General features: G+C 38.7%; 5 protein-coding genes across 9 annotated transcripts; 3 read left to right on the forward strand and 2 right to left on the reverse strand.

The window, feature by feature from the left end:
• Positions 1 to 2,997: 2,997 nt before the first annotated feature.
• LOC108856942 (polyadenylate-binding protein-interacting protein 9) lies at positions 2,998 to 5,676 on the forward strand. The gene is made up of 10 exons (XM_018630849.2): positions 2,998 to 3,684; positions 3,831 to 3,941; positions 4,022 to 4,066; positions 4,291 to 4,363; positions 4,466 to 4,578; positions 4,660 to 4,719; positions 4,809 to 4,856; positions 4,993 to 5,061; positions 5,198 to 5,259; positions 5,335 to 5,676. Exons 1-10 carry the CDS (start codon positions 3,337 to 3,339, stop codon positions 5,393 to 5,395), a joined length of 990 nt encoding a protein of 329 aa, XP_018486351.1. The 5' UTR covers positions 2,998 to 3,336; the 3' UTR covers positions 5,396 to 5,676.
• A 3,092-nt stretch (positions 5,677 to 8,768) lies between these two features.
• Positions 8,769 to 9,548, forward strand: LOC130512619 (secreted RxLR effector protein 161-like). Its single transcript, XM_057010785.1, has one exon. It carries the CDS (start codon positions 8,769 to 8,771, stop codon positions 9,546 to 9,548), a length of 780 nt encoding a protein of 259 aa, XP_056866765.1.
• Positions 9,549 to 9,811: 263 nt separating this feature from the next.
• Positions 9,812 to 14,141, reverse strand: LOC108863515 (putative disease resistance protein At3g14460). Its single transcript, XM_018637966.2, has one exon. The coding sequence runs from the start codon at positions 14,139 to 14,141 to the stop codon at positions 9,930 to 9,932; it is 4,212 nt and encodes a 1,403-aa protein (XP_018493468.1). The 3' UTR covers positions 9,812 to 9,929.
• Positions 14,142 to 14,637: 496 nt separating this feature from the next.
• Positions 14,638 to 20,254, forward strand: LOC108863516 (putative disease resistance RPP13-like protein 1). Of its 3 annotated transcripts, none has more exons than XM_057011124.1 (3): positions 14,651 to 14,777; positions 16,626 to 16,703; positions 16,877 to 20,254. In XM_057011124.1, the coding sequence occupies exon 3, from the start codon at positions 16,905 to 16,907 to the stop codon at positions 20,028 to 20,030; it is 3,126 nt and encodes a 1,041-aa protein (XP_056867104.1). In that variant the 5' UTR covers positions 14,651 to 14,777; positions 16,626 to 16,703; positions 16,877 to 16,904; the 3' UTR covers positions 20,031 to 20,254. The 3 variants fall into 3 exon arrangements, with proteins under 3 accessions (XP_018493469.1, XP_056867104.1, XP_018493470.1); XM_018637968.2 differs by having other exon boundaries at positions 16,626 to 16,666; XM_018637967.2 differs by lacking the exon at positions 16,626 to 16,703 and having other exon boundaries at positions 14,638 to 14,777.
• Positions 20,255 to 21,721: 1,467 nt separating this feature from the next.
• LOC108859850 (geranylgeranyl pyrophosphate synthase 9, chloroplastic-like) lies at positions 21,722 to 24,142 on the reverse strand. 3 transcript variants are annotated; one of them, XM_057011304.1, is made up of 3 exons: positions 23,534 to 24,142; positions 22,725 to 23,244; positions 21,722 to 22,511 (listed from the first exon to the last, which is right to left on the reverse strand). In XM_057011304.1, exons 2-3 carry the CDS (start codon positions 23,196 to 23,198, stop codon positions 21,921 to 21,923), a joined length of 1,065 nt encoding a protein of 354 aa, XP_056867284.1. In that variant the 5' UTR covers positions 23,199 to 23,244; positions 23,534 to 24,142; the 3' UTR covers positions 21,722 to 21,920. The 3 variants fall into 3 exon arrangements, with proteins under 3 accessions (XP_056867284.1, XP_056867283.1, XP_018489260.1); XM_057011303.1 differs by having other exon boundaries at positions 22,725 to 23,332; positions 23,534 to 24,141; XM_018633758.2 differs by lacking the exon at positions 23,534 to 24,142 and having other exon boundaries at positions 22,725 to 23,462.
• Between the last annotated feature and the right edge of the window lie 514 nt (positions 24,143 to 24,656).

Genomic DNA, 24,656 nt, shown 5'->3' on the forward strand with positions numbered 1-24,656 from the left:
TCACCGCTCCGCACACCTCCACGTGTTGAAACCGTGGCAGTACAGAAAACGCGTGGCAGATCGAAGAGCTTTGTCATCACGAGCGACTGAAGATCGCCGCCGAAACCGGAAACCGAGAACTTCGCCGGAATCGCAATCCCCAACTTCTTTCAACGAGAGGTCGACGCTGTAATCAATCGCGACAAAGACCACCAGATACACCGGGAGAAGATACACGACCATCGAGATCCACTCCCAACAACGATATTGAGGGTAAAGGATTTGAGGTCAGACACGTATGGCCCGAGCCTAAGAGGGAATCGATTTCCTTCTATCTCGGCCACCACCACCGAAAGGAACCCCCTTTCTACACAGCTCGAAACATTTTCCGAGAAACAGAAGTCGGCAACCGCTACCGAAAAAGAGACAGCACGGTCTCAGAATCAGGCACCGGCGAGAAGTGGTGGTGGAACCACCCTTTCCCGGAAACCAAAATCTTGAAACACCCCGAATGGATATACGACGCCGATGACGAAACTAAAAAACGAAAAACGAAAAATAGAAACAGAAGCCGGACCGACGGTAATTGCTAAGGAAACCACTCCGTCGACCGGAAGCAATAATCTCAAAGTTGAATTCTAGTGAAAAGGCAGAACTCTGGTTCTATAAAGAGAAAAGGATAAAAATAAAAGGGGAATGTATAAAAGTGATCCTATAATTTACATCTTCTATAAGTATTCTCCGTTCAACCCAAAAGTAATTTTTTATATTTTCATAGAAGAACAAGAGAATTTAGCTTAGGGCATCTGAGACATACTCTATAATTTATACTCTAAAATAGTGAAATTTTATTATAGAATTAATTTTGCTCAAATGATTTAATTTATAATAGAGTTACACTATAATAGAATGAGATATAGAAAAATATTATTTTCCACTCCAAATATAAAATTAAAAACAATATTTATTTATATCTCATTCTATTATAGAGTAACTATATTATAGGATAAACCATTGAAATAAATTCAACTTTATAATAGAGTTACACTGTTTTAAAATGAAATATAGAACAAATTACAGAGTATTATTAGAGATGGCCTTACACTTGCTTATTAATGCATAATGACAGTTATTTATTTTTCTTTCTGAACAGCGTACGAATTATGAAATCAATACCACTACCCTGTTCAAAAAATATTAACAAAGTAGTAAAATAGTTTTAAACGTTTATAGCTCTTTCTTTTTCTATATATTTGACGCCTTTTTTAATTATAAACTTGAAATTTAATAGTATATAAAGAATTGAAAGTTTTAGACCATAATTCATACATTTATTTTTTAAAATTTATAATTCTCTTTTATAAGAAGATAGAGGGTTGCAAAGACAATTAAAATACGAGTCCTCACAACGAATAAAAAATAACATTTATGAAAATTTAGCATCTTTGCAACACGTAGAAAAGGCCAAAACCGAGAGCGGCCAAAACGGAAGCAAAAATGGGTAGGGAGTTCGTATTTGGCTGTGCCGATAACGGAGATCAATCTTACCCTGGATCTCAAACTTAAACGCAGTTATTTTTTGGGTTTTCTTTTTCTTCTTCTTCGTTTTCAGTTTATTAAATCTTTTTAAAATGGAAAATTTTCAATCCACTATAATAATTTGGAAGAAAGGGAATTGCACTTTCTTTATGTTTTCCGTTTTTATACTATCTTTTTTTTTGTTTTGTTTCAAAATTGATCCTCACTTAAAAATATACGATTGATTTTCGTATAAAATATTGTTTCTTCCAATATTCTTTTTATCGTTTTCTTTTGGTCTATCACTGACATCAGTGTCTTACCATGATATTTAGGCTATATGTAACAAGGTAACAATACTTGCTGCAAGTTGTTTGTCAAATTAGTCGACAACACGACATTGTTGTGGGAAGTGGCCCATGTATATCGTAAGGCCCAACTATTAAAATCCTACATATTGAGTTTCGGAGAAACACCGATGGGTCTAAATAGGCCTGAAACGTTGGAACTTCCAGACATGTGTTTAGGATCGCACAAAGCGCGTATCTTTGAAGGACGATCCTACCACTTTTGTGACATGTCGAGTCGGTTGTTCGCAAGAATCACGACCGGTAGAAAACGTGCTAAATGTTTTAGCAATCATAAAATAATGAAATAAAATGATAAATACATAGTTATATGTATCGATATAAGTTATAACCATTTATTATTTGTGAAGTTGTAATAAAATATCCAAAAAACATATCCATGTGCAGTCAAAAATGATAACAAGGATAACATTGTTTAGACAACACGTTTTACAAACAAAAATAAATTGTGACAAATTTTATCTCTTGTCGGCAAATGTAGGCATGTAGCCAACAAGTTTTATAAACTCCACCACGAAGTTTTCCCTTGTTGTTTTGTTAAAGAAAAATCATGAAATTTAAACTACATAACGTTTATAAACTCACCACGAAGACGGTGGATTCTGTTGCTGAATAATAGATATTTAGTTATATTCTTTCGGAATTAAACATATAAATATTTTTTAAAAATACTGGAGAGTGGAGAGGAACGAGAATACGAAACTTATACAAAAGAGAAGATTAAATCCTAACAAACTCAAAGATTTATGCAGCAGTAGTAGCAGGCAACGGACTTATTAGTTATTTAACAAGTCTACAACACACACAAAAAATGAAAGTTCAAAAAGCAAAAAATGTGGAACAACAGAATGGAACTATAAAAGAAAATAAAGATGAAGAATATAATCAGAAAATGGAATAAAAATAAAAGTTGGGTGGTCCCTTTCGTCACTTTGTATGATTCCTTACACAATAAAATATCAATTTAAATTGACTCGAATTGCATCGAAACTTGGGAAAATTATAAACTACTAAGACCTTTTCGCAAAGAAAAAGAAGATAGAGGTTGCAAAGACAATTAAAATACGAGTCCTCACAACGAATTAAAATAACATTTATGAAAATTTAGCATCTTTGCAACACGTAGAAAAGGCCAAAACAGAGAGCGGCCAAAACGGAAGCAAAAAAAGTCTCATCATTCTTTTCTTTTTTACTTCCATCTCCTCCCTTTGCTCATTGCCATAACAACACAGCAGAGAGAAAGAAAGCTTTCTGTAATTGCAAACTCTATTTCCCAATGAGCTGATTAATTAGTACATTTTGTCATATCTACGAGATCATGCACTCTTGTCTTTGCTTACGTTAATTTGGCAGAGTTTCTTAAAATGAGGTTTTAATTAATAGTAACATTTTTGAATTTTTTTGCCCATCATTTACTGTAACAGTGTTGAATTTTTTTTTGGAAATTCTATTTCTCTGTTAATTTGATCCAATGGCTGCCATCGCTGAGGATCCCACTACTGATGTTGTTGTTGTCAAAGAAGTTCATGAGATTTGTATCAACAAAGATTCTGAAAAGATCATCAATGACAAAACTGAGATGACCTCACACGAGACTGAGTCTGAGCTCAAACCTGAATCCGAGTTAGATATGCAAAAGCTGGTGGCTATTTTCAAGAAACTGAATCCTTTGGCTAAGGAGTTCTTTCCCTCTTATTACAATCCCAAGAAAAACGGTGAAACTGCAAAAGGTGATCAATTTGATGATTTAACCACGGCTAAGAAGCAATCTGGTGAGGAGTTTGGTTCTGATGGAAAGAAGGATGACATTAACCGGAAGGTATAATCTGAAACCTTCCATTTTTTGTGATTGGATAATCTTAGATTTGATCTGATGACTTTTTTGTTGTTGTAAATCTGTAAACTTTTGTTCAATAGGTTTTGATTTGTGTAAATATTTTTTTTTGTTCTGTTTTGTGATTACAGAGAAAAAACAATAATAGCCAAGGGAGAAGGAGGTTGACTGGAAGAATTTCAAAAGCTCAGAGAGAGGATAGTATTAGAAGAACAGTGTATGTTTCTGACATTGACCAGAGTGTAAGTTTTTTTTCTTTTAGTTACACAGAGAATTTGAGTTAATTTGCATCAGTGTAACTTAAAGCTGGTTTGTGATTTAGGTGACTGAGGAGGGTCTTGCTGCCTTGTTTAGTAACTGTGGACAAGTAAGATGACCCCTTAAGCTCTAAATGCTAGTTACTTGGTGGTTTTTGGACAATGTGATTAATTAAGACAAAAAGTTTTGAGTCTATAAAAATGGTAGATCGAAATTTAAAAGCCTATCTGTGATTATGTGCTAAACATTACTGCAAATAACGTCTAATATGTTTCTTTAGTGGTATATAAATTGGTATGTGATGTAACTCAGTTAGTACTTTCTTTTGTGAAGGTTGTTGACTGTCGAATTTGTGGGGATCCACATTCAGTTCTTCGGTTTGCGTTTGTCGAGTTTGCTGATGACCGTAAGTTTGGTCTCCTAGAATGTTTAAAGTGGCATAACAAAAGGTTTACATGTAACTCTTTGTCCTACTGTAACCATTTAAATGGGAAAATTGTTTCCACAGAGGGCGCACATAAAGCTTTAAGCCTTGGTGGAACGATGCTCGGGTACTATCCCGTGAGGGTCTTACCCTCCAAAACTGCTATTCTTCCAGTGAATCCCACATTTCTTCCTAGGGTAACCACACATTCAAATTTGGTTTGAGTTTCCAGTTTTGAATTTACCTTGGTGTCTACTAAGTTTGGTGTTGATGATCAGTCTGAAGATGAAAGGGAGATGTGTTCAAGGACCATCTATTGCACAAACATTGACAAAAAGGTGAAAATGCTTTGACCGTTTTGTGAAAAACTTGTTTTCTTTCTAGTATTTCCTGGTTTAAGATTTTTTTTTTTTTCGAAAAACTCCAGGTTTCTCAAGCTGATATGAGAAACTTCTTTGAGTCAGCATGTGGTGAGGTCAGAACAGAACAGACCTATACCTACCTTATCTTTCTTTCTCCACTTCTCTCTCTTTATAAGTTGTTAAATAACCTGAGATTTTTCTTTTAAGGAGTGATGATGTAAGTTGAAGTTGTTTTCCAAATATACGCAGGTAACTCGTCTGAGGCTTCTTGGGGATCAACTGCATTCAACTCGCATTGCTTTTGTTGAGTTTGCTCTGGTAAGTTCTTTAACTATCCACTAGAGGTAAATTTTCTTTATAGGTGGTGTGGCTGGCTTATTGCGTTGTAAGTCTATTCCCTATATAATTCACTTGCAAACTCAGAAACTTATATGTTTTATTTTCAAACGAACAGGCGGATAGTGCAACTAGGGCGCTCAATTGCAGCGGGATGGTCATTGGATCCCAACCCATAAGGTAAAAACGTTATCTATGCAATTTCGTCTTTGTTTACTGGATCCATATATGACCCTACTTCTGTTATTTCTTCAGGGTAAGTCCATCAAAGACACCAGTGAGGCCACGAATCACTCGACCACCATCCACAAACTAGAGACAGACCTGACTAGTTTCCTGGATTTCCAGAAGAGAGATGATTGCAGACTTTTTGTTTCCTTCAGTAACTTTTGTTCTTTCGTTTATCTTTTTACGTTTTAGCTACAGTTATCTCCAATTATGTTAGTACCTGGAAACACTACGTTCCTGCTTCTGAATTTGGAGTGTTCTTGTTAGGTTCCTGTCTTTTCAGACTGAGATACTTCTCTATGTTTCATCATCTTTCTCTTTAGGGATTTTCTTGAACATTCGTTTTAAAAAGTTGTTGGTTTTCACAAATTCTTTTGTTTTTACAACTCGTGTGCATCAAGTTAGGTCACTAGCATCATATATCCACTACATATATGTAGTTACCCATAAACCATGGTTTTAATCGATTTTGTTATATACTGATATTATGCTCGACTTATCTTATTGTTGTCTCTTATACTTATCTTATTGAGAAGATAAGTACATGTATCAAGTATATATAGTTACTTATCACGTTATCAGCACCTTTGCTCCCATAGAAACCCTAGCTAATAGCAAAGAAAAAAAATAAAACCTCTTCTCCGCTGGATTGTTGACGAGAAGAAGCAAAACTCCGGACGAGAAGAAACCTGTTCGACGAGAAGCGATCTTCGACAAGAAGAAACGAACCAGTACTGCTCCGACGACGAGACCGATCAACCCTTCCGAGATCAAAGAATGAAAAGTGGAATGGACTCATTTGTGGTAGACAGTGGCACCAGCCATACCATCCTGAGAGACAAACGATACTTCATAAACCTGATTAATAAAACAGCTGACATCACAACCATAGCTGGTACAGCTAATCTAATCGAAGGCTGCGGCCAAGCATGCATTTTATTGCCTAATGGTACACATCTAGAGATAGATGATGCATTGTACTCACCTAGCTCTAATAGGAGCTTGTTAAGTTTCAAAGACATAAGACTCAATGGTTTTCATATTGAAACCAAGGGTGAAGGAAATAAAGAATTTCTTCAGATTTATAATATCACCCAAGGCAATAAAAGAGTCCTTGAGACTATACCAGCATGTGGGACTGGACTTTACTATGTTAAGACTAGTCTGGTTGAGGCTAATGCCGTGATGAACAAAGAACTCAAAGAAGAGTTCACTCTTTGGCATGACAGGTTGGGTCACCCCGGATCAGTGATGATGAGAAAAATCATAACAAATTCAAATGGCCACAATTGGAAAAATAAAAGAGTTATTCCTAAATACCTCACATGTGAAGCATGTTCACAAGGGAAATTAATCACTAGGCCATCACCAGCCAAAGTGAATAAGGAAATGATAAATTTTCTGGAAAGAATACAAGTTGATATTTGTGGACCGATACACCCACCCTGTGGGACTTTCAGATATTTTATGGTCTTAATTGATGCATCTACAAGATGGTCACACGTTTGTCTCTTATCAACTCGTAATCTAGTACTTGCGAGGTTGCTGGCTCAGATTATAAGACTTAGAGCACACTTTCCAGATTTTCCTTTAAAGACTATACGTCTTGACAATGCTAGTGAATTCACTTCCCAGGATTTTAATGACTACTGTATGTCCATGGGGGTAAGTGTGGAACATTCTGTAGCACATGTCCATACTCAGAACGGTCTGGCTGAATCTTTTATAAAGAGAATTCAGTGGATTGCCCGACCACTCTTAATGAATACCAAACTCCCAATATCAGCTTGGGGACATGTTGTGCTACATGCAGCCGAGTTAATTAGACTCAGGCCATCAAGTGAGCATAAATACTCGCCATCCCAACTAATTACGGGTCATGAGCCAGATATTTCCCATCTAAGAGTTTTTGGATGTGCAGTCCAAGTGCCTATAGCACCACCACAGAGAACAAAGATGGGACCTCAAAGGAGGATGGGAGTATATGTTGGATACGATTCCCCCACTATTATTAAATACCTAGAGCCAACAACTGGTGATTTGTTTAAGGCCAAGTTTGCGGATTGTCATTTTGATGAATCTAAGTATCCAGCATTAGGGGGATATTTTGGTAAGCTGGAAAAAGATATAAAATGGAATCAAACATCCTTAACATGGCAGGATCCTCGGACTAGAGATTGTGATCTAGAAGTCCAGAAAATAATACATTTGCAAGAGCTAGCTAATAAATTGCCAGATTCCTTTGTTGACCCAAATAGAGTAACCAAGTCATATATACCAGCTGCCAATGCACCGATAAGACTTGATGTCCATGAGGGATATAATCAAGCTGCTATTACGTCTAAACCACAGTTAAAACGTGGTAGACCATCAGTTTCCAAAGACAAAGAAGTTCGGAAAAGAAAATGTGCAAAGAAATCCGAATCCTTTGAAACCCTAGACATGGAAAAGGAAACTCATGTACCACCAAAAGAAACTTGGGACGCCAAGGATCTAAGTACTGAGGTCCCTGACAATAATGAGATCTCAATAAATTATGTCATGTCTGGAAGGGAATGGAACAGAAAACATGTCGACATGGATGATATATTTGCATACAATGTAGCACTTGAATTGATGGATAATGAGGATCTAGAACCCACATCTATATATGAATGCATGCAACGACCAGATTGGTTAAAATGGAAAGAAGCCATTAATGTGGAGTTAGAATCATTGAAAAAGAGAGGTGTATTTGGACTGATCATCCGGACACCCCATGATATAAAACCAGTGGGATACAAATGGGTTTTTGTGAGAAAAAGAAATGAGAAAGGTGAAGTTGTGAGATACAAAGCACGACTCGTTGCACAAGGATTCTCACAAAGACCAGGAATAGATTATGAGGAAACTTATTCCCCTGTGGTGGATGCTACGACCTTGAGATTTTTAATAAGTCTGGCTATAAGAGAAGGTCTAGATATGCGGTTAATGGATGTTGTAACTGCCTACTTGTATGGTCCACTGGATAATGAGATATACATGAAAATTCCAGATGGTATTGAAATGAAAACAAAGAGAGTTCTCGAGAACAACATTGTATCAAATTGAACAAGTCTCTTTATGGATTAAAGCAATCGGGTCGAATGTGGTACAATAGACTATCTGAATATCTCCTGAAAGAAGGATACAAAAATGACCAGGTTTGCCCATATATTTTCATAAAGAAGTTCAATAAGGGTTTTGTAATCATTGCAGTATATGTAGATGATTTAAATATCCTAGGAACATCTGGAGAAATTTCCCAAACTGTTGAATATCTCAAGAAAGAATTCGAGATGAAAGATCTCGGGAAAACAAAGTTTTGTTTGGGTTTACAATTTGAGTATGTAAAAGATGGAATCCTTGTGCATCAAGAAATATATACAGAAAAGATACTCAAGAAATTTAATATGGACAAATCTCACCCATTAAACAGTCCCATGGTCGTGAGAAGCCTTGGTCCGGACACGGATCCATTTGGTCCAAAGAGGGACGATGAAGAGATCCTTGGTCCAGAGGTGCCATATCTCAGTGCCATAGGAGCTCTGATGTACTTAGCTGGCCATACACGACCAGACATCAGTTTTGCTGTGAACTTACTATCTAGGTTCAGCTCATGTCCGACCCAAAGGCACTGGAATGGAATAAGACATGTACTTCGTTATCTACAAGGAACGAAGGATTTGGGTCTTATGTTTACTAACCAATCTAAGGAAGGTTTAGTTGGTTTTACTGATGTAGGTTACCTATCTGATCCACATTTTGGTAGATCTCAGACTGGATATGTTTTTACACATGGAGGGACAGCAATATCTTGGCGGTCCATGAAACAAACCATGGCAGCTACATCTTCAAATCATGCAGAAATATTGGCGATGCATGAGGCTAGTCGAGAGAGTGTATGGTTGAGATCCATGACACAACACATCAGTACCACTTGTGGTATAACCAAAGGAAAGGATCCACCTACCATCCTATATGAAGATAACACAGCCTGCATTACTCAGCTTAAAGATGGATACATCAAAGGAGACCGGACGAAGCACATTCTTCCAAAGTTCTTCTTTACCCACGAGCTCCAGAAGGCAGAAGAGGTCCAAGTGCTACAAGTCAGTTCAAGTGAGAATTCAGCCGATCTCTTCATCAAGTCTTTAGCCACATCAGTGTTCAAGAAGCTCGTGCACCAGATAGGCATGCGTCGACTGAAGGATCTTCAGTGATGCATTCATCAGGGGGAGTTCATGTGTTGTACTCTTTTTCCTTATCCATGGTTTTGTCCCATTGGGTTTTCCTAGAAATGTTTTAATGAGGCAACATCAAAAGCATGAATGAACCCTGAACCGGATGTGTCGATCAAGGGGGAGTGTTATATACTGATATTATGTTCGACATATCTTATTTGTACTTATCTTATTGTTGCCTCTTATACTTATCTTATTGAGAAGATAAGTACATGTATCAAGTATATATACTTGACACTTGATTGATAATAACAATCAATCCCATTAGTTACTTATCAGATTTAATATTTACCAAATAATTTTGACCAACTAAACAAAAAAAAACAATCTAAACCCAAACCATTTGGAAATAACACATCCTCAAGAGAAAATCTCGCCGTCGATTTCCACGTACGGAACACCAAAGACGCACTCTGTTACTTCCTCAGCAAGTTTCTCACTCAACAACGAACAAGAGCTTATCCGCAAACAAGACAAGGAAGGAGGAAAAAGATCTCCATCCTCCATCGATATCCTCAGCTTATCACAGCCGTCGATCTCCAACGTCTCCAAACCCTTCGCATCTCGAAACCCCAACCGATTCAACCTACCGAGATTCTCGAAACCGCTTATCCTCAGAGAGAAAATCCCTCTCGGCAGCAATCCTTCTTCGGGGAACGACTCCACGTCGTCGTTACCTCCTTCGATCTCCAGATTCCGAAGATTCTCCAGATCTCGCAGCCCCCACTGTATCCGAGGCGTCAGCTTGGGGCAGAGGCTGATGCAGAGTGTTCGTAGATTGCTCGGGAACCCCCCGCCGGGGATGGAATCGAGCCGCGGGCATTTGATTACGAAGAGCGAGTGGAGAGACGTGAGGCCGAAGAGCTTCTCCGGTAATGCTCGGAGGTTTGAGCAGTTCGAGAGGAGGATCGAGGAGAGCTTCGGCGCTGGGAGGCCTCCGGGAGGGAAGGCGGTTAGGTTTGGGCAGTCTCTGATTTCTAGGGATTTGAGTGAGATTCGGTCGTCTCCGAGTCCGGCGTGGATGGAGAAGGTGGTGAAGCTTTCGCAGTTTGTGATCGAGAGGGATTTGAGCTTCGGGAAGAGGGAGAGAGGGAAGGTGACGAGGTTGTTGCTGCAGCTGGTTTCGATGGAGAGGTGCTCGAGCTGTGAGTAGCTGCGAGTTGGTTGTAAGCTTTCTTGGAAGTTGAGTTTCTTGCAGTCTCTTATGTAGAGGGTTTTTAATGTGGTTGGAGGGATGGATTGGAGAGAGGGACATGCGACGAGGAGGAGTTCTTGGAGATTGGGGTGGCTTTCGGAGAGGCTTTCAGGTAAAGAAGTTAGGCCGCCGCAGGTGTCGATGTGGAGTGACTGCAGGTTCTGGGGAAGATCCATGAGGTGAGAGATATCTGTCACTTTTAAATATTCCATGTCTGTTTCATCATTTGGTCGTGATGGCCCGGGTATACCGTTGTCACTAGACTGTCCACTTGGAGCAACCGGCTGGTTCGGGTTGCTACTACTTCCAGGGTGAAAAGAACCTCCAATTTTGGGATCTGGAAGAAGTGGTGATTGTGACAGTATGGAGCTGAGATCAGCGGAGGAGATGAGTTCTGAGAACCTTGCAGATATCACAGCAGCTTCTTCAATATGCTGATGTGGGTTTTCAAGTTGAGTTATGTATTGGTACACCTCTTCTGACAGTGGATGATGGTTCTTTGGCAAAGAGGACACGCTTGACGTCGAAGTTACTTCAGTGTCATTATTACTCTGACTACTTGTACCTATATCTGATTTAGAACTTGGATCCCGATCCAACAGTGGATTCTCTGCAGGGGAAGGTGGTGGTTCCCTTGTGTTCATATTCCCCGGGGAGGAACCTTCTCCTCCACCAACTGCTCTTAGGGGGCAATCAGAGATGGCGACTTCAGTTGAAGAAGGGAGTCCTTCTGGAAACTTATTCCTTAAGCGGGGGCATTTTTCTATCATGAGTTTCTGGAGACAAGGAAAGATCCCATCTTCTAGTTCCGGACATGTCCATTCTTCCCATCTAGGCATGGCATAGAATTTCAAAGTTTGCAAGGATTGAAACGGTACAAAGCTAGAGGTGTTCTCACCGAAGAAGAAGTCGAGACCAACCTTCAGCAGAATGTTAAATTTCTCAATGCTGAGGTACTTGAGTGAAGGCAGCTTCCCCAGTGGAGGTAGTGATATGCAGAGGTTGCAGCTACTGAGAGTGACGGATGTAATTCCATTGAATGAAGAATCACCCAACCATTTAGGAAATTCTGAACCCTGATAAGACTCAATGCAGAACGTTTTCAAGTTTGGGTTAGGTTCTAGCATCTTCAGGACCTCTTTCTGGTCACAAGACAATGTACTAAGACTACCAGGGGCGAAGCTAGAAGCATTCACAGTCCACTTCAGGATTAACCCATCAAGGAATTGCTTCCTTTTCAAACCAGCGTCTTTTGCTTCTGAGGCGAAGGCCAGATTTTGTAGCTCAGAGATGCGAAGAGTCCCTCGGAGATCAGAAAGTTCTTTGAGCTCATGCAGTCCGGCTCCGCTCAGCCTTCCTACAACAAAATTAGATAACTTCTGCAAGCTTCTCAGCTTTTTTATTCCTAGTGGCATCTCTACCAGGGGAGTGCCAACAAGGTCAAGGAGACGCAACTTGATGAGTTCGGCTATGTTTGTTGGCAGGCTACTCAGGTAACGGCAATTTGATAGCAACAGTGTCTGCAAATTACAGAGTGTACACACAAACTCTGGTAGGTATTTTATTTTGGTGCTTGACAGATCTAGATACCGTAACTGCTTCAAACCCTTTAATGATTTAGGCAAGCGAGTTATCTGATAATGAGACAAGCTGAGAATTCGCAGGCTGCTCAATGCCTGTAGCAATGGATTCAAATTTTTCTCTGTGAGTTGGAGAGATTCAAGACCGGTTGGAACATTGAACGGAAGAATGGTTCTAAGAAACTCAGCTCCAGAGATGGACTTGAAAGCCATGGAAGCATCACATTGGCTTCTGGAAAAGGAAAAATGTCGAACCTTGCTTGGTACCTCCGCAATATTGTCATCTTCCAGTCTGAAGCAAAAATCTCCTGAAGTAGCTTTAGCCAGATCATTCATGAGATCATGCATCACGAAGCTTTTGGTGCTTCTCAGGAAAAAAGATCGACAAACTAAATCATCAATGTAATCGTAACCAATCTCTTCTAATCTTTTGTTGCTCCTTGGCTGGTATAAGAGGTCCATTGCCATCCATAGAAGCACCAACTCCTCCCTATTGAACACATAACCCTTGGGGAATATCGAGCAGAGGGAAAAACATCGCTTGAGTACAGGAGGGAGGATGTCAAAGCTCAGTTTAAGAACTGGAAGGATACTGTTGGTGTAGGTCGAGAAATTCTTTGATACATCATACCAGTCGTCAGGATTTGGCTTTGACCGGAGATGAGATGCGATGGCTCTTGCAGTTAACGGCAAGCCCTTACAGTGCTCTGCAATCCTTTTGCCAATTCCTTCTAGTTCTTGGTTGATAGAACCGACTGAAATATTTCCAAAAGCAGATCTAGAGATCAGCTCCCAGCATTCTTCATTAGTCATCAGCTTCACTCGGTAGACTTTGTCAGCCTGTGCGGCTGTGGAGACAATTTCACTTCGTGTGGTTATAACAATCTTGCTTCCTTCCTCTGCATCAGTGAAGGCGACCTTGAAGCTTTCCCAGTCTGTACTACTTTCAGACCAAAAATCATCCAGAACAAGTAAAAATCTCTTCCCTGATAGTGCTTCCTTCAGCTGAAGTTGTAGTGAAGGTAGATCCTCAGTATTAACTGCACTTGAAGTGATCTCCTGCAGAACGGCTTTTGTAACCGTGAAGACATTAAAGTTTAGCCCAACAGTAATCCACATTCTAACATCAAAACGGTTGGTCACACTTTCGTCCTTGAAAACTATCTGCGTCAAGGTAGTCTTTCCAACCCCAGGCATACCCACAATGGAAAACACAGCTGGTCTCCTAATGCCTGTTTCATTATCAGAAAGCAGCAAGTGGACTAATGCTACTTTATCTTCTGCTCGGCCGACCACTCCGCCTTGTGGAAGATCATCAGGTCTGGACCGTGACGCTTGCCTCCACTGTGGTTCTCGAGTCTCGCTGTATTCTTTTAGTCCAATAATCTCTATGTGTTTCACATGATGTTCCAGCAGTCTTACTACGTTTTCCATCTTTCGTTCTATCTTATTCTTGCTGGCTTCGTTACCACCCATAAGATTTTGGAATAGTCCTCCGAATCCTCCCACTTCAGCTACTACTTTTCTTCTCAAAGCCTCTGTTAGTAACTCATCAAGAACATCCTCCGCCTGGAACATAGCATCTGTGAGTCCTGTAAGCCAATGTTTTACTTCTCGGACATGATCTGCTTTCTGATCAGCGTCCGCAATCACCGGGTGGACAGTGGCCAAAGCGACCTTCAATCTCTTCAGCAATGCACTGGAGGACTTTCCTTTGCATAGTTCGACCAATTCTTGAGAATTGTTAATCCGTTCAATCATCACGTTCGTGCTATTTGATGAATAAAAGTTCGCCATATTTTCCCTCGTAGCTTGTTGGAGCCAAGGAGATGCAACCAGTTACTCAGGAAAAACGCAAGCCAATTATTGGAATAAGCAAAGCGGAAAGGGTTTATTGACTTGCTGTTCCTTTTGCAATTTGTCAGCTGGCCTGCAGGAAGTGGTAATAATGTCAAGATTTTAAAGATTATCGTCTTCCACTGTATCACGAGATTCACAAGTTTACAGACATTTTTGCCTAAAACTGTTACAATACATCTCCATTTTCTAAACTATTATTAAAATTTCCTTGCAGGGAACATGGAGCATTCAATAAGTTACATTCAAGAAAAATGAGAACAAATTAAGGAAGAAATAAGGTGAATCTAACCTGCACTATGAGTTCTATGTTTCTCTTGTGTAGTCTCCTTCCTCTTCCCTATTTCCAAATACACGGTGAAAGAGAATTTTCACGCTTCTTTTCTTCTTATTCTTACCTTTTTTCTCTTATGTTCAGCCTTGTGTCTGGATTTTTGGATCTATGTGGCATTTAGAACAGACGAGGAAGCAAAAAGGATTTGGCTGCATAAAATTCAACGTTCTATGTTCCTAAGAAAGCTCAGGGAAGAAATGGTCCTGCCATTGTCTCGGTTCAACCAATAAGTACCACAAGACGTAAGTTTTCTTGTAACTTACACCATCTATTTATTATCTTCTCTAATTAATGTAAATGATCTGTTAAGGATTTGACAGATGGTATAGAAAATTTGAACTAAAACTACTTTTCTCATAAGATATTTTTGGTCATGATGTTTTTGAGACTTTTAACAAGTTTAATCCTTTAAATCTACACTAGATTTTAACCCGCGCTTATAAAGCGCGGTATTATTTTTAACAAAATTAGAGTTTATTTTAATTAGATAGTGTATACTTATATATATAACTTTTGAGATATTTTATATAGCTTACTAATTTAAACCCATTCTGAATGCAAATGATATTTTAATTTATTTTCTTTTTAATATTTTACATTGTATTCAAATATCCATGTGGAAAGTAAAAAAATCACATATTTTATAGTTTCATTTTGGTATAGATGATGATAGTATGTAATTTTTATTAATATGTCTTTATAATTATATTTAAATTTGCATATATTATATAGTTTAATATTTTATTTAATATTTTTGTAGTTTAAATGAATGCATTTCATATTTTCAAAAAGTAAGTAGGCAATAACATTAGTTTAATATGTCTTTTATCAATAAAAATATTTTTTTTCAAATCAATGGAACAAAAAATCTACAGAAGATATAGTTATAGTTATAGTTAATTTTAGAATTTTCTCTTCTTAACAAATATTTCAGTTTCAGTTATTATTTATTTTTTCAAATATAATATGTATTTAAATTAAAAAGAAAAAAACTCTTAAAAGTGAAAGCTATTATTTTAGATTGTTTTGGAAATATATTATGTTCGTGTATTGTTTGAAATAACTATTTTTATGCTTTAATATAGTTGATTGATTGAATGTTAAATGATTATTGACTGTTTATTTGTTTAAGCGAATTTTACATGGTCTTTTTTTTTGGAAGTTGTTACATATTTGTAGGTTACTATTTCAATTACTGTTAAACACATTAAAAATCAAGATTCTAAGAAGATCTCAAAAATATAATTAAGGTAATAAGATAATTAAATGATAGTGTCATATCTTGTAATTTTATTTGTAAAGTATTTTTAAATAGAATTAATTTGTTTTAAATGCAGTGGCATAAGTTGGTAAATATTAAGGTAAATTAAGGATTATTTCTTAATTGTACTTCAGTTTTAATAGAATAGATGTCTAATCTCGGTTGTGCTTAAGCCAATAGCGCTCCAAAAAGGCCTAAGTAAACATTTACGATGACTCCAAAAATGTACATCCGTTGATTTAACACACAGTTTTGCATTTGTCTGAGTTACCTTGTAAGATTGACTTTGTCTCAGTTGGTAGACCAAGACAGTTTCGTGTCAGCTCATAAGAGAATCATTCTCGAATTTAATAAGTTGTTAGTTTGTGGAAGTTTCATTTTTAAAAAAAATTTGAAGTCGTCTCTTACCTGTTATTCCCTCAGTTTCAAATTATATGTCGTTCTAGAGGAAATTTTTTGTTTTCGGTTTTCAATGCAAAATTTATTGACAATATTTTCTTTTCTATTTTTCTATTGGTTGATACATGGTTATGTATATTAGTAATAGTGTTTTTATTTTGGAAAGATGTAAAATTAAATATTTTCTTAATCTGTGTGCATAAAGTTAGAACGACATGTAATATGAAACGGATGGAGTATTAAACTGTTATATGTATGTAGCTTAACAGAATTTGCTGAGTAGTTTTTCAAGTCAACTCGTCGAATTCATTTGCTATTTTGATCTAAAGTAAACAATTTTGTCTAATTCTTATAAGTTCTGACTAGTTCATTCTTTATATAAGTTTTGGTCCTTTTGATCCCATCTTCAAGTTTCTCTATGAAAATGCAGGCAACTTCTAGTCATTTTCGTGGTAGTTTCACTTGGTGAAGGTAGAATATACTTCCGCGTTTATCAAGTTTAGTTAATGTTAGTTTCTCTGTTTTTTCCTACCACTTGCCTTGTAATTTCTTACTTATTAGAATATTTGATTTTGCGAATGTAAACTGAAGAAATAAACATCCTGCTGTGACGTTATTGATTTCCTGAGACATAAATCTTCAAATTCTTGATTTCTTCTCTTGGTTGTCTTGTTTTCCCAGAGGCTTTCTGTGTGCAAAGACAGACAAGATGACAGGAGCAGAGTTGGTTCTCTCGGCTTTTCTACAAGCTCTCTTTCAGACGTTGATGTCTGGTCCTTACAAGTCCTTCTTCAAGAGACGAGAACTGAATGAGTGTGTACTAGAGAGGCTCAACACTGCGTTGTTGACAATTAGCGCGGTCCTGATTGATGCCGAGGAGAAACAGATTACAAACCCGGCGGTGGAAAAATGGGTCAACGAGCTGAGAGATGTTGTTTACCATGCTGAGGATGCTCTTGATGATATTGCTACGGAAGTTCTGCGTCTCAACATAGGAGTTGAATCTTCTTCTAATAGGCTAAGACAGCTTCGTGTCAGAACCCTGAGAGATTTTTTGGATGGGAGCAGTGATCATTTGGAGACTAGGCTCGAGAAGGTCATGATAAGGCTCGAGCGTTTAGCCTCGCAAAGAAATATCTTGGGTTTGAAAGAGATAACTGCGATGACGCCCAAACCGAGGTTGCCAACTACATCTCTTGTGGATGAATCTGAAGTGTTTGGTAGAGATGATGATAAAAACGAAATCATGAGATTCTTGTTTCCTGAGAACGGGGACGATAGCAGGACATCAACCGTTGTAGCTATTGTTGGAATTGGTGGGGTTGGCAAAACCACACTTTCACAACTCGTATACAATGATCAGCGTGTTCAGAGTCATTTTGTAACCAGGGTCTGGGCTCATGTCTCAGAGGAGTTTGACGTTTTCAAGATCACAAAAAAGGTTTATGAGTCTGTTACTTCCCGGCCTTGCGAATTCACTGACCTGGATGTACTTCAAGTCAAGTTGAAAGAAAGGTTAATAGGACCGTTTCTGCTTGTTCTAGATGATCTGTGGAATGAAAATTTTGCGGATTGGGATCTTCTACGCCAACCCTTCACATCTGCTGCTAAAGGGAGCCGGATTATTGTGACAACACGAAGCCAAAGCGTAGCATCCATTATGTGTTCTGTCAATGTACACAACCTTCAGCGATTATCTGATGGAGATTGCTGGTCGTTGTTTATGAGAACTGTTTTTCCAAATAAAGATCCGTGCTTAGATCAAGAAATTGGAGATCTTGCGGAAAGGATAGTGTACAAGTGCCAGGGCCTGCCATTGGCTGCGAAAACACTTGGTGGTGTGTTACGGTTTGAAGGCAATGTCGTGGAATGGGAGAGAGTTCTAAGCAGCAGGATTTGGGATCTTCCAGCTGATAAGAGCAATCTACTTCCAGTTTTACGGGTAAGCTACTACTATCTTCCAGCTCACTTGAAACGGTGTTTTGCCTATTGCTCTATATTTCCCAAAGGGCATGCGTTTGAGAAGGAAAAGGTAGTTCTTCTGTGGATGGCAGAAGGCTTCTTGCAGCAGACGAGAAGCAGTAAGAATCTAGAAGAGCTTGGGGATGAGTACTTTTCAGAACTGGAATCAAGGTCGCTTTTCCAAAAGACCAAGACGAGATATATGATGCATGACTTCATCAATGAGCTTTCTCAGTTTGCTTCAGGAGAGTTCAGCTCCAAGTTTGAAAACGGCTGCAAACTTCAAGTTTCAGAAAAGACTAGGTATCTATCCTACCTACGAGATAATTATAGTGAACCTATGAGGTTTGAAGCTCTTCGCGAGGTCAAGTTTCTCAGAACTTTTCTACCACTCAGCCTCACAAATTCTTCGAGGTCATGCTGCTTAGATACAATGGTCAGCGAGAAGCTGCTTCCAACGTTTACCCGCTTGCGTGTTTTGTCTTTGTCACATTACAAGATCGCAAGGCTGCCTCCAGACTTTTTCAGGAACTTAAGCCATGCCCGGTTCTTGGATCTCTCTCGCACTGAACTCGATAAGCTTCCTAAATCCCTATGTTATATGTATAACCTCCAGACACTTCTTTTGGGCTACTGTTCCAGTCTGAAGGACCTACCTACAGACATCTACAACCTCATCAATCTACGTTATCTTGATCTGATTGGTACGAAGCTAAAACACATGCCGAAAAGATTTGGTAGATTGAAGAGCATCCAGACTCTTACAACTTTCTTCGTGAGCGCTAGCGATGGCGCAAGGATTTGTGAACTTGGAGAACTCAATGAACTTCATGGAAAACTAAGAATAGTCGAGCTACAACGAGTTGTGGATGTTGCTGATGCTGCAGGAGCAAATTTAGACAGCAAGAAACATCTGAAGGAGATAGATTTTGTCTGGAGAACTGGATCTACTAGCTCAGAGAGCTACACAAATCCTCACCGGACGCAGAACGAAGCTGAGGTCTTCGAGAAGTTACGCCCACACCGTCGTATCGAGAAGCTCGCCATTGAGAGATACAACGGAAGAAAGTTTCCAGATTGGCTAAGTGATTCCTCGTTCTCAAGAGTTGTGTGCATACGCCTCAGGGAATGTCGAAACTGTTCCTCCTTGCCATCTCTTGGTCAACTACCAGGTCTCAAAGAACTTTACATTTCAGGAATGGTCGGCCTTAGAAGCATAGGTTCCGGGTTCTACTTAAGTCCATCACTGCGCGATCAAAACCAACAGCCGTTTAAGTCCCTTGAAACGCTGCGGTTTGATAACCTGCCAGATTTGGAAGACTGGTCAGACATAAGGGTCACGAAGGGAGACTTATTCCCTTCTCTCAAGAAACTTTCCATACTAAGATGTCCAGAGCTAACCGGGAATCTACCAACCTCTCTTCCTTCTCTGATATCTCTTCACATCCATAAATGCGGAGTCTTAGATTTCCAGCCAGACCACCACGAGTACAGCTACGGGAACCTTCAAACGCTAAGCATTAAAAGCAGCTGTGACTCTCTCGTTACATTTCCTTTAGGCCATTTCGCCAGCCTCCACACGCTTGAGTTTGATAACTGCATATCTCTGCAGTCTTTTCAGCTCTCGAAGGAGCATTCGTATGGTTCCAACGCTCTAAGAAACCTGAGAATCAATGACTGTCAGAATCTGCAGCGTCTTCCAGAGCTAAACTTACAGGTCACGATCTCAAACTGCAGGTATCTCAGACAGCCATTGGAACCACAGCCTCAATATCATCAGTTTCATCTTCCAAGACTAGATATTTTAGGTTCACAGAGGTCTCATGGTTCACACAGGTCATATGATTCGTCTTCACCTTCAAGATATGATTAACCCTGATTCGCTTGCATCAGTCAAAAACATTTACTATTTGTTCCATATATCTCCTTGGCTAATCTTCCGCTTCTAATTGTGTTATGTATATGTTGTGTTCTACTGTTTCTATTCATCAGATAGAAAATAAAAGGGTACACATTGTAAATAACAAAAGCTTGCTTTGTCTTCAAACAAGCTCATGATAAACTAAACTATATATATATATGTGTGTTACTGTGTTACCGATTTACCAATACTTCCTTATTTGCAAGCCGTGGTTAAGGAAACACTAAGACTTCACCCGGCAGTGCCTCTTGGTTAAGGATATTTGAAGAAGAATGTAATGTTGGCAGGTTTCACATACCGGAGAAGACAACACTTGTTGTAAACCTTTACGCTGTTATGAGAGATCCTGGTTTCTGGAAAGATCCTGATAAGTTAGCCAGAGAGGTTTCTTGTTGAGCAAGAAGAAGAAAGAGAGAAAGTCCTGAAGTTTCTTCCTTTTGGCAGTGGAAGGAGAGGCTGTCTTGGAGAAAATCTTGTCTTTCATACAGAGCCGGCCCTGAGATTTTGGGGGCCTGTTGCAATGTCTATGAGAAAAAAAAAAATTCGGGAGCTTAAAAAAAAAATTTAAGAGCTTATGTTTATATAATTTTCTTCAAAAATTTTGTGGACCTGTTGCAAATGTTTCACTACGCATGGCTCAGGACCGGTCCTGCTTTCATACCTTTTATATAGTGTATGTTTCCTCGTTTAAATGGAGTTCAAGACAAAAAAAAAACAAGGAGCTAAATATCAAACAAGGGTACTTACTACTTAGAGAGATAATTTTACAAATCTTGCAAATACTAATATTGTGATTTTAACTAATCAGTAATCACACAGAGATACAACTCAACGACTCTTGTAGCTTAAACATAAACTAGATTTTGACCCGCGCTTTTGAAGCGCGGGATATTTTACGATGAAAAATTTCACTAATAATTTAACAAATATTTTGGTTATTTTTAAAGAGTGTGTATTTAAAATATTTTTGCATTTAAATCAGTATTTTTAAATTTAACCCGATTGTGATTATACCGGTTAATCCGGAGATCTGACAATTCAATTTATGTTTTTAAAATATTCATATTAAAAAATCACTAAAACCCGAGACTAACCGATTGAACTGATGGATGACCGATATGTAATCTAATTGGATTTAAATTGTAATAGTTTCATAATTTGTAATCTTATAATCGAAATTTTAAAGTTCACTATTTTGTAATTTATGAAATTATGACGTTTTTTACAAAATTTTAAAGAGAAAATGATAGATATAAAATAACTAAGATTAATTATTGTATTATTTGGAAACATTGATAGTAGTATAAATATATATTGTTTGGAAACATTGATAGTAGTATAAAGAAATAAGTATATTGTTTGGAAACATGGATAGTAGTATAAAAAAAGAAACATTAGTGACTTAATGTATGTTTAACTATAAAATATAAAGGTGTATTTAATTTAAAAACTTACAAAATAAATGTTAGGTCCAACAGAATGTTTCTGTTTTAATAAGATAGATTATATTGTTTCCAAATAATACAATAATTAATCTTAGTTATTTTATATCTATCATTTTCTCTTTAAAATTTTAAGCCAAATTTAAAAAAAAAAAAGTTCTTAGTATACCCACTTGCCTCGTTCCCATGTGCAAGCCTTCATGATAATTGTCGAAACATGCATTAAGATCACAAAAAAAAACAAACAAAATACAACCTAAAACACACATAACTTAAATAGTTTCATAAGAAAGAAGACCAGAAAGCGACCAAAAACAAATAAATTGTTTGGACTTCAGACATTGAGCACATGATACAGTTAATGCAAAAGATCAGTTGTGTCTGCAAGCAATGTAGCTAGTTAGTTGTGTCTGCAAGCAATGTAGCTAGCCAGAGCCACCAGAGGCGCCGCCTTATTCGGATCAAACCCTAGAAGATGTTCCTCTGCTTCTCTGCTCAGTTTCTCCGCAAGTTCCCTAGCCTTTTCCAAACCAATCAACCTCGGATAAGTTAGTTTTCCCGCGATAACGTCTTTCCCGGCGCTCTTACCCAATTCCTCGGTAGATTTTGTCACGTCAAGAATATCATCAACCACTTGAAACAGCAGCCCAATACACCTCGCATACTTTCTAAACCTCTCCATCTCTTCCTCGGTTCCACCTCCCATTATAACTCCTAAAACAGCAGCTGCCTCCAACAATGCAGCCGTTTTGTGAAGGTGGATGAACTCTAGACGCTCCAATCCAGCGTCTTCAGGATTTATTCCCTCGCTGGATAGGTCAACCACTTGCCCAGCCACAAGCCCTTTTGTCCCTATGGCCTTTGCCAGCTCTATTACAGCGCGGACCGTTCTCTCCGGAGCTACCAAACCATTAGACACGATCGACATGTGCTCAAACGCCAAAGCAAGGAGTGCATCACCCGCCAGAACTGCCATGTCTTCTCCAAATACCTTGTTTGAGCAGAAAATGGTTCATTACTAGTTAGCAAACATTAGCATCAAGGAAGGATATATTAGAGACAAAGATCCCGCATCGAAATTGCAAAATAAATGAGTCCATTTACTTATCATCACCAATTTGATTTTAGTTTGGAAGTACATCTAACTTAACATGATGCAAGGTAGTGAGCATTTCTCTGAGCCTTCATATGATTTACAACACACCTTGTGGTTGGATGGCTTGCCTCTGCGGAGATCAGCATTGTCCATGCAGGGAAGGTCGTCATGAATAAGAGAGCTCGTGTGGATCATCTCCACCGCGCAAGCTGCCGACATGGCAGTAGCCTCGTCGCCACCCACAAGCTCGCAGGCAGCAAGGCAGAGCAGAGGCCTCACGCGTTTTCCACCAGCTAGCAATGAGTACCGCACCGCCTCTTGAATCGTGAGGGGTTTCAGAAGCGGTACGGAAGCGTCGAGAGCCGCGTTCACAGATTCGGCTTTACGGATCATATACGACTTGAAGTCAAAGGTGGAGCTGTGATCCTTGCCTTTCCCCTCCGGTGAAACCATGTCGCCACCTCGTGACGTGATAAGCAAAACGGTGCGTCTTTGGAGACTCTTGACAGAGGATATGGAGTTGTGTCTTCTTCCTCTGGATTGCATGAAGAGGGAGGTTGAGCTGAGATTAACAACAGCCATTGCTGATCCACTTTCTCCTTTACAAATTTTATAATTGTGTTTTTACCTATTGGGAGCATGTGAAGACCTTAATAGGTTTCTTGGAAATGGAAGCAATGAAGGTCTCTTTCTTCTTGCTATTTTAAATTGAATAACTTGAAAACAAAATAAGATAGCATATGATTATTCAATTATGGGATGCGGAAGTCACGATCTATATACACATATATATTGTAAGAAGTTCTAATAATAAACTGAATAACTGAATGCGTCAATCAGTATTTAGTTATTGCAGGAAATTCTAAAACGAAAAATTGAATTCAGGTAGAGTAAGTAAAACACAGAGAACCAGGTACCTAACAGTTCATAGTTGATTTTTTTTTCTTTCTTCCTAGGAGAACGTACGCTTCCTTGGGGGGAATTGCAGCCACGAAACAAAGCTAAGCTCTTGGACCTTGGATTGCGGGAGAAGGCAATGTAATAAGATAACATCCAGACAGGAAGCTGATACATGAAAAAGACTCGGATAACATAAGCTGTAATGGTCACAAATCATAAGCCATGTTTGATTTTCACAATTCCTGCAGCCCTTTCCTTAGATCAATGCAAAGCCAAAGCAGATGTTGTGCGAAACACACACTACTGAAAGTTTGGGAGCTTTGGTCATGCTCATGCTCCCCAACTCTAGAGGCATGGATGAAAGAAACTCATAGATCTTCTTCCCACAAGCTTTAAACGTTGAGACAGAGCCAAGGTGTGCTGGAATTAACAACTGACATCTCCTCCCGTCTCTACTCTTCAGAAACAAAAACTAAACCCATCTTTGAAACAAACAACCATCAACCATAGACCCATAGCCTGAAAATATGGTAACTTAATACGGTAACAACAAATCTCTCTCACATTAGCCTGAAAATACCCAAAATAACCTCATTAACTTCATTGGATGTCTCACACACTACAACAATGTGCCCTGCCCGAAAGAAACTGTTTTTATCCTCCTCGGGAAGGTGGCATGGTTCCCTGGGGCATTTCATCGAACACCTTCCTGGTGTTACTCAATCTTACAGCTTTTCGTGGCTTGTGATTTCCCAGTCGACGAGGGGATTTGCTTCTGTGTTAGGAAAATTGCGTGATTCGTAAGATTCAGACTTAGAGAGCTCAGTGATGTTAGGAGTTTTGAGGCTCCTAAGTCAAATGATAGTAAAATGGAAGTAATATGTCGAACCAGTTCTGAGGGATTTCAAGCACTAAGAATGCAAGCACTTACTTAATCTAAATGCAACCAATGATTTATAATGATTTCAGTAACAATGACTAACTAAGATGACAAGATAGAACTAAAACGCAGTAAATGAATGATTTGCTTAAATATGAATAAAGAGAACTCATGGGTATTGGAAAATGATTTCGGGTGATTAAGCATCAAACAAAGATGACAAATGATGAATCAAACAAATGACCTTAAGCCTAAACACG

Source organism: Raphanus sativus, chromosome 5 (genome assembly GCF_000801105.2).
Source record: "Raphanus sativus cultivar WK10039 chromosome 5, ASM80110v3, whole genome shotgun sequence".
Lineage (NCBI taxonomy): Eukaryota > Viridiplantae > Streptophyta > Magnoliopsida > Brassicales > Brassicaceae > Raphanus > Raphanus sativus.

What these genes read in the sequence shown, in the direction of transcription:
- LOC108856942 (XM_018630849.2), top strand. Translation starts at nt 3,337, where the DNA reads ATGGCTGCCATCGCTGAGGATCCCACTACTGATGTTGTTGTTGTCAAA. An exon ending in ATCCCACATTTCTTCCTAGG is followed by an intron (nt 4,579 to 4,659) that starts GTAACCACACAT and finishes GTTGATGATCAG; the next exon opens with TCTGAAGATGAAAGGGAGAT. An exon ending in CTTTTGTTGAGTTTGCTCTG is followed by an intron (nt 5,062 to 5,197) that starts GTAAGTTCTTTA and finishes TCAAACGAACAG; the next exon opens with GCGGATAGTGCAACTAGGGC.
- LOC130512619 (XM_057010785.1), top strand. Translation starts at nt 8,769, where the DNA reads ATGGTCGTGAGAAGCCTTGGTCCGGACACGGATCCATTTGGTCCAAAG.
- LOC108863515 (XM_018637966.2), bottom strand. Translation starts at nt 14,141, where the DNA reads ATGGCGAACTTTTATTCATCAAATAGCACGAACGTGATGATTGAACGG.
- LOC108863516 (XM_018637967.2), top strand. Translation starts at nt 16,905, where the DNA reads ATGACAGGAGCAGAGTTGGTTCTCTCGGCTTTTCTACAAGCTCTCTTT.
- LOC108859850 (XM_057011304.1), bottom strand. Translation starts at nt 23,198, where the DNA reads ATGGCTGTTGTTAATCTCAGCTCAACCTCCCTCTTCATGCAATCCAGA. An exon ending in GCAAGCCATCCAACCACAAG is followed by an intron (nt 22,512 to 22,724) that starts GTGTGTTGTAAA and finishes TGCTCAAACAAG; the next exon opens with GTATTTGGAGAAGACATGGC.